The sequence below is a fragment of the Perissodus microlepis genome, chromosome 16 (genome assembly GCF_051167445.1).
Source record: "Perissodus microlepis isolate ML-2025 ecotype Zambia chromosome 16, ASM5116744v1, whole genome shotgun sequence".
Classification (NCBI taxonomy): Eukaryota; Metazoa; Chordata; class Actinopteri; order Cichliformes; family Cichlidae; genus Perissodus; species Perissodus microlepis.
Window position 1 is genome coordinate 8,553,797 of NC_140476.1, and position 8,496 is coordinate 8,562,292.

Below are 8,496 nucleotides of genomic sequence, written 5' to 3' on the forward strand. Positions count from 1 at the left end.
AGCTTTGTTTTTGAAGGTTAGAACTCTAAATGATAAATTACCGGAGCTACCTTAGCATAAAAAGTAGAAACAGCGCTAACAACTGAGACTAGCTAAGATTTGTAGTGTTGTTGATTTGATTTATACAAAAAAAAAAAAAAAAAAAACAGCTGGTCAGTAAGCAGCCCAAATCAAATACAATATAATGGCAAGGCAAGGGAAGTTTATTTGTATAGCACAATTCAACAACAAGGTGATTCAAAGTGCTTTACAGAGACATTAGAAACAAAAACAAATAAAAAGCATGATTTAAAATTGATTAAAACAAGCAGACAAACAAACTAACTAATTAACAAACAAACAAAACAGTATATAAAATCAAAACAGATAAAATCAGAACAATAGATAAAATCAGTAGTTAAAATGTTAGTTTTGAAATTTAAGCTTAAAAGTGTGGATTTGGTGTTTTATTCAAATGCAGCTGAGAATAGGTGAGTCTTCAACCTGGATTTAAATAAACTGAGTGTTTCAGCTGATCTGAGGCTTTCTGGGAGTTTGTTCCAGATATATGGAGCATAAAAGCTGAATGCAGCTTCTCCGTGTCTGGTTCTGACTCTGGGAACTGATAAAAGACCGGATCCAGATGACCTGAGGGATCTGGGAGGTTCATACTGGGTCAGGAGGTCACTGATGTATTTTGGTCCTAAACCATTCAGAGCTTTATAGACCAGCATCAGAACTTTAAAGTCTATCCTCTGACGGACAGGCAGCCAGTGTAAAGACCTCAGAGCTGGACTGATGTGGTCCACTTTTTTGGTCTTAGTGAGGACTCGAGCAGCAGAGTTCTGAATGAGCTGTAGTTGTCTGACTGATTTTTTAGGTAGACCTGTAAAGATGCTGTTACAGTAATCAAGCCTGCTAAAGATGAATGCATGGACTAGTTTTTCCAGGTCCTGTTGAGACATCAGATCTTTTATCCTTGATATATTCTTGAGGTGATAGTAAGCTGATTTTGTTATTGTCTTAATGTGTTTTTCTAAGTTTAGGTCTGCATCCATCACTACACCCAAATTTCTCGCCTGGTTTGTGGTTTTTAGATGTATAGATTGAAGTTCTCTGGTGACCTGTAATCGTTTTTCTTTGGCGCCAAAGACTATTACTTCAGTTTTGTTTTTGTTTAGCTGGAGAAAATTGTGGCACAACCAGTCATTAATTTCCTCAGTGCATTTACCAAGAGCCTGTACAGGGCCTTGGTCTCCTGGTGACATTGTGATATATATTTGTGTGTCATCTGCATAGCTATGATAGTTTATTTTGTTGTTCTTTATAATCTGTGCCAGTGGGAGCATGTAAATGTTAAACAGAGGGGGTCCCAAGATGGAACCTTGGGGAACTCCACATGTGATACTTGTCTGCTCTGATGTGAAGTTACCTATTGATACAAAGTATTTCCTGTTTTCTAAGTATGTTTTGAACCAGTTTAGTACAGTTCCTGAAAGACCTGCCCAGTTCTCCAGTCGTTTGAGTAATATGTTGTGGTCAACTGTATCAAATGCTGCACTGAGATCCAGTAAAACTAAGACTGACATTTTTCCACTGTCTGTGTTCAGACATATGTCATTGAACACTTTGGTCAGAGCAGTTTCAGTGCTGTGGTTCTGTCTAAAACCTGACTGGAAGGCATCATAGCAGTTATTCTGTTTTAAGAAGTAATTGAGCTGTTGAGAAACTGCTTTTTCAATGATCTTACTTAAAAATGGGAGATTTGAGATCGGCCTGTAGTTGTTCATTTGTGTCTTGTCAAGATTGTCCAGCAGTTTTTAGTGGTTCCGGAAACACACCTGACATTAAAGAAAAGTTGACGATCTGTAACAGGTCTGACTCTAAAGTCTTTGAGACCTTTTTGAAGAAACTTGTTGGCAGGACATCTAAACAGCAAGAGGAGGAGTTCAGTTGACCTAAGATGTCCTCCAGGTCTTTGCTGTTAATAGGGTGAAACTGTTTTATGGTGTTTAAACAGTTTTTCAGTGGACACAGTACATAGTCTGGATCTGCTGTTGATGTACCAATTGCTTGTCTAATCTTTTGGATTTTTTCTGTGAAGAATTTGGCAAAGTCATTGCAGGCCATGGTTGAATGAAGTTCAGCTGCCACTGGCACAGGAGGGTTTGTTAGCCTGTCAACTGTAGAAAATAAGACCCGAGCATTATGACTGTTTTTAGTGATGATGTCAGAGAAGTAGGACCTCCTTGCACTCCTCAGTTGTAAATTATAATTGTGAAGTTTCTCTTTATAGATGTCATAGTGAACCTGGAGGTTTGTTTTTCTCCATCTGCGCTCAGCTTTCCTACACTCTCTTTTTTCATTTTTCACTAGTGTGGAGTTTCTCCATGGAGACTTCTTCCTTCCAGAGATAACCTTCACCTTAATGGGAGCAATTGTATCCATTACATTTAACATTTTTGCATTGAAGCTATTGACGAGCTCATTGACTGAACCTCTGGACAGGTCAGGTGTTAATGGGAAGACCTGGTTAAAGATCTCACTACTGTCTTCAGTTATACACCGTTTTGTGGTCACTGCTGTTGATATATTTGTGTGGGCTGAGATTTTACTTTCAAAGAAAACACAGTAATGATCAGACAGGCCCACATCAGACACAGTAATGTTTGAAATGCTCAGGCCCTTGGAGATCAGTAGGTCAAGAGTGTGTCCTCTATTATGTGTGGCCTCTGTTACATGCTGAGTCAGCCCAAAGTTGCCCAGAGTGTTACTCAGGTCTTTAGTCCCTTTGTCCTGAGGGTTGTCCACATGGATGTTAAAATCCCCAACAATAATTACACAGTCGAAATCAACACAGATCACAGACAGCAGTTCACTGAGGTCATTAAAAAAGTCTGTGCAGTATTTGGGAGGCCTGTAAACATTAAGAAACACAACTTTGGATGGGGCCTTCAGCTGTAAAGCCACATATTCAAAAGACTGAAAACTTCCAGGAGATAGCTGCTTACATTGAAATGATTCATTAAATAAGACAGCAACCCCTCCTCCTCTCCTGCTCACCCTGGCCTCACTGATAAAACTGTAGTTAGGAGGGGTCGTCTCGATGAGAACAGCTCCACTGTTACTTTGGTCCAACCAAGTTTCAGTTAAAAACATAAAATCAAGGCTGTGCTCAGTGATTAAATCATTAATTAAAAATGTTTTCCCAGCTAAAGATCTAACATTTAATAAAGCCAACTTAAGTGTTTTAGAGGCATTACTTGTCCCCTCGTGTTTGGGAGCAGTCTGTGGCACACAAGGTATGTTTACTATGTTTAAAGATCTTTTAGAGTGCAGCTCTCTGTGTTTTGACCAGGCCACATGTCTCCTTCTGTCACCTGAAAGTACAGAGATTTTAAAATCTTCTAGTAAACAGGGTCCCAGCTTCTCCTGGGAAAAGTCACCACTGCCATAATCCTCGCAGCCCGGACCCTCCACACATCACACATCAGACTGCGGAGACAGAGCATGAAGGTGGTAAGGAGGAACTAAGGGGGGCGAGGCTGGGCAATGTGACCTCGATTGCTCTGTTGAGGGTGGGGGTCGGTGGCGAACCTTTGGCTGCTCTGGTGGGGGGTTTATGGGGGACAAAAAGGGATTGGGCCGGGGGGTAGATCTGAGCCCAGCATTGACCCGCTCCATCATCTCCTCAGTGAATTTCAGGTGTGGGGAGGGGGGAGAAAGGGAGGGGGAGGAGGGTGATGGGGGTGATGGCCTGCCAGGGGTTTGGGGGACTGGGGAAGATCGTGGTCCCTGGTCCTGGTCCTGGTCGTTGGTGTTGTTGAGAGAGTTAGAGGCAAATAGGGACCCCTCTTCTTGCCTCAGATGTCTCTCCTTTCTGAGGCTCTTCCCGGGTGGGGGCAGATGGAGCTCCTCCTCAAGGTTTCTGCTGGGCTTTGTCTGTTCTTGGAGTACTGTTTGTTCCTCTTTATGAGATAACTCCTCGTTTATCTCAGCCTTGGCACCAAGCACAGATGGATGATGTATGGAATAAAACAAGTTGGAGGTGAACAGTTTCACCCCTGACTTGTTAAAATTAAATCCATTTGCTTTAAACAGATGCCTGCGTTCCCAAAAAATATTAAAGTTGTTGATAAAATGCACTGAGTGGTCAGCACATGCTGATATAAGCCATTTATTCAGTGTAAACAACCTGCTGAATCTCTCGTCTCCTCCTCTGACCGGCGGCACAGGTCCACTGGTGAATACAGCTGCATTCAGAGAGTTTACAGTATTTAATAATCCAGTAAAGTCCCGTTTCAGAACCTCCGACTGTTGTTTGGACACATCGTTTGACCCTGTATGCAGAACAATGTTTGTCACAGTTGGATATTCATCTGCAATTTGAAGAATTCTCTCCTTCAGGTTGTTGACCATATCGTTAGGAAAGCAGAGGACTTTAGTGTTCTTACCGCACATCCTTTGTACATCCTTTACGGCAGAGTCACCCACAATCAGAGTTTCAGGCCTAGCCTTTAGCTTTCCCTGTGGCCTTTTACTTTTCAAAAGATTTTCGGACCTTACTTCGCTGCTTTTAGATGGATGGTTGTCCGATATAGATCCAGGGTCCTTTGATAGTGGAGCAAATCTGTTGTGCAGTTTCACATTCAGTTGTTTTGAAGGTTTGTTGTTAACCTTCCTATTCACGGTTGTCCAGTCCTGTTTCCTCTCGTATACAGGGGTAGAAGAGCTTCTCTGTCTCGTAGGAAGTGAAGGCCAGTCGGTTTCAGAGATTTCAGCTCGCTGTGCCCTGTGATACGTCCTCCCTCTTCTAGGAGACATGATTTATGTCTTGGTTTTGGACCAAGACAGTCCAAGGGGGGAATTATCGCTTGAGGATTTATAATAGTGCACAAAGTCTACTTTCTTGGTCATGTTATCTGTGCTCCTTAGCTGTGTACTAGCTTGCTCATCGCCATTGTTTTGAATCAAAGGCAAGGTTGTTTCATTTCCACACAGTCCATTTACCTCCACGTGTACTTCTAAGCGATGAATTTTTGTCTCCAGTACTGCAATCTTCTGCAGGAGGCTGTGGTAGTCATCTGTGGAGAGGGAAGGCATCTTGTTGCTAGTTAGCCTAGCGGTTAGCACCTTTCCAGGCTATTGAGGCTGCTCGATGCCCAGACGCTGTAATCAGGCTTCAGCTGTGTCTAGGCCACAGACACACGGAGCGCTGAGGATAAGGTAACTATAAAAATGTTGCTGTTTCTGTTAAGAACACTTTAGTCCTAATGATCTATGTGTCCAGAAGCTATCGCAGGTAAGCTCATATGGAAAAAAGGGAAAAAATCAGCATAAAAATCAATAAAAATCAATAAAAGAAGCAAAGCATTTAAAGAGCAAAGAGATGAAGCATCCACACTCACAAAGGGGGAGGAGTCAGCGTTAAGAGTAATATTGATAAGAGGCTGGTGAGCAGCTTTTGTTACTACTGGACAAAGCATAGTTAAGTATGATAAGCACCTTCTTTTCCACACATAAAATCAGATGTATTTATTAAGTTTGAAAATGGGGATAATTTAGGAGTAAATTTTTCTTTCTCCTTGGTGTTTAATTTGCTTCACTGAACACCTGTCGCACTGCGGATCTGGAGTTAATTAAATTCAGTTGTAATTAGTCTGCATTAATAATGAAGTGTTAAATTTTAGCTGCCTATCTTCCCTTGTATTTGGGTTAATTAAGTCAGGTATTCTTCCTCTTACACTCAAGCTGTAATTGTTATCAAGCTTCATCATTACCATCAGGCAATATTCTTTTGAGAGCATTAATAACTATTATTCCGTTTCATCATCTCTGAATGACAAAGTCACACTGTGGCCGGTGTCTCCTTTGTGCACTTCAATTCACCATCATTTTAAGGTCAAACCATTATTTCTTCACCTCTGCCACACTCTTCTATGTTTTAGACAAGCCACTCTTACCAAATCCAACATTTGGCCCTTAAGATGAACCTCATTGTCGTGTGATTTTTGTCCTTTTTCATCTTTATCTTATTTGCTACATTTGTCCACAGAAAGAAATTGTAGATAAAAGCAACCAGACCTTCACAGGAATGCGGCTGAATATTGTGTTTTAGGGTTAGTTTAACAAGAACAAGAACAATGACAGATGGAAAAGCATATTGTTATTGTTCGTATGCCAAATGTTCATATGTGCACTGAGGTCCCAGATCAGAAACATTGTCCAGTTAGAAAAAAAGAAGAGTGGCTTAGATGCTACAAAAGATTTTTTTTCTAGAATACTTTTCTTGCAGTCACTGAGTCAGTCAGACTCCTCTTTGTACCAAACCTAAGTCAAGCCGCCATGTTGTTTTTTTAGCCCTTCCAACCAACCCATACTTGTTTGGTCTTTTAATTTTGCTGTCATCAACTTTAACCTTTAAAATGCTATGTGAGGCCTGCAGAGTCTGAAATGTAGCTCTTGGGGTTTTTTTGGGGTTGTCGTTTTTTTTTTTTTTGTTTTTTTTTTCGCAGTTTCTCTGAGCATTGCATGGTCTGACCTTGGAGTGAATTTGCTGGCATGTCTACTCCTGGTAAGACTGGCACTTCTCTTGAATGTTTTCCACTTAGAGTTACATTTTTTACTGTAGCATGATAATTCAATTCAATTCAATTCAATTTTATTTATATAGCGCCAAATCACAACAAAAGTCGCCTCAAGGCGCTTCATAGATACAGAGAAAAACCCAACAATCATATGACCCCCTATGAGCAAGCACTTTGGCGACAGTGGGAAGGAAAAACTCCCTTTTAACAGGAAGAAACCTCCGGCAGAACCAGGCTCAGGGAGGGGCGGCCATCTGCTGCGACCGGTTGGGGTGAGAGAAGGACCTCAAATAGTTTGGAAATGGCCTTGTACTTCCTATCGATGCAGTAAGAGTGCAGTTATTTTTTTCAGAGCACTAGATAGAGTCCTGTGAAAACCTGTATTTTAAAAAAACTTTTTAATGAAGATACTGTTACTGTGTCTCAATTCAATTACTTCCCTTAATACACTTTCCTGTAGTAGACTATGTATACTTACTTGTGAACTTTAAAGTTTACCTGTGAGTTTAAAACCTGCAGCAAAATTATACTTATGTCCAGGGGCGGAGCGTGGGGGTGGCTTACTGGTCTTAAGCCCGGGTTGTTTTGTCAGAAGCCCGGGGTCTTTTGGAGTGTAATTTTTTCATAGTTAGATGCCTGGCTGACAACTGTATAAAACAAAAAGTACACACAATATTCGAAGCACATAGTGCACACTGTGGGAATTTACGACTGTGCGTGAATCCCCCCTGATATTGGTATGATCCGAGCTCAGGCACTAAGCGACTGAGCGAGGGGGCGGGGCAGCTGCTGCCTGCGAGTGCGCTGTTGGAGAAACGGAGCCAGCCATACTAAGGAGAGCTTAAGTTTGACCAGGTACCAAAGCAAATCATTCGTACTGTACAAATAATGTAAATATGACGGTGCATCACGAAAGATTGATATCAAGCTGATCACTTGACCAATATTACGTTACTTGCTCTTCGAGTGAATCAACAACTGGCGAAATGAAAAGCCGAACAAATGCTATTTTTTTTAGAGAGTCTTAGCTTACGTGTGTTTATTTCATATTTTCAGTTCTTACCCTCCCCGACTAAATCGGTTTCAGTAATGTAGTGAAATATAAGAATGGACATTAGAGGGTTCTTTCAAAGAAAAAACTCAGGTAAATGTTATTTTATATATTATGCTTTGTATGTTGTTCAGTATATTTCTATGCAAAACAAGAGGGATTTCAGTACACAGCAGGATATTCACATTTGTAACCAGATATTTACATACACTTTAGGGAGAAAACAAAAACATTTTTACTGTACAACATCAATTTAGAGTAAACGTTTGTTTTAGATAAATATTGAAATATATTTTGAATTAGTTAAATGTCAGAATAAAGAGAGAGAGATCTGTCTATTTATTATCACTTTCATGTTTCAATGTAGGAGTACATGTACACTAAGTTTATTGTTAATTAATAAGAAAACTCCAGATGATTCCATTCTGAGCTGAAGAAGCTTCTGATAGGTTAGTAGAGTCCATGTGAGTAAATTAGTGGCACAGCTGTGGATGCATATAAGGCAAAACACAGAGCCTGTTTCTGTGACATGGGAACATCAAGAGATGTCAACCAAAACACCAGGAAAAGAATTGTGGAGCTCCATAAGTGTGGCTCAAGTTTGAATACAATTTGGTGCCATTTGCAAATAAGAAATACAGATAGTTTCTCTCTTTACTCTTAAAGTTAACAAATATGTTTTTATATTTATCAATCTAAAAAAATAAACATTTAGTCTGATTTGATGTTACAATTAAAAAAGTGTTTGTGTTTTTATCTGAAGAGTTTGTAAATATCTGGTTTCAACTGTATATTTGATGATTGTCAGCACAAAGAGGGAGAGAGAGGGAGAGAGAGGAAAAGAGATGGAACAAGAGCAGGTGAGACACACATGTTAGT

At 40.3% G+C, this 8,496-nt stretch overlaps 1 protein-coding gene across 1 annotated transcript; it reads right to left on the bottom strand.

Annotated features, from left to right (window-relative positions):
- Positions 1-207: 207 nt before the first annotated feature.
- LOC146370379 (uncharacterized) lies at positions 208-5,383 on the bottom strand. The gene has a single exon (XM_084908723.1). It carries the CDS (start codon positions 4,801-4,803, stop codon positions 3,463-3,465), a length of 1,341 nt encoding a protein of 446 aa, XP_084764849.1. The 5' UTR covers positions 4,804-5,383; the 3' UTR covers positions 208-3,462.
- Between the last annotated feature and the right edge of the window lie 3,113 nt (positions 5,384-8,496).

Bases quoted from the DNA above. Each gene is read 5' to 3' on its own strand.
- LOC146370379 (XM_084908723.1), bottom strand. From the start codon at position 4,803: ATGTCTCCTAGAAGAGGGAGGACGTATCACAGGGCACAGCGAGCTGAA.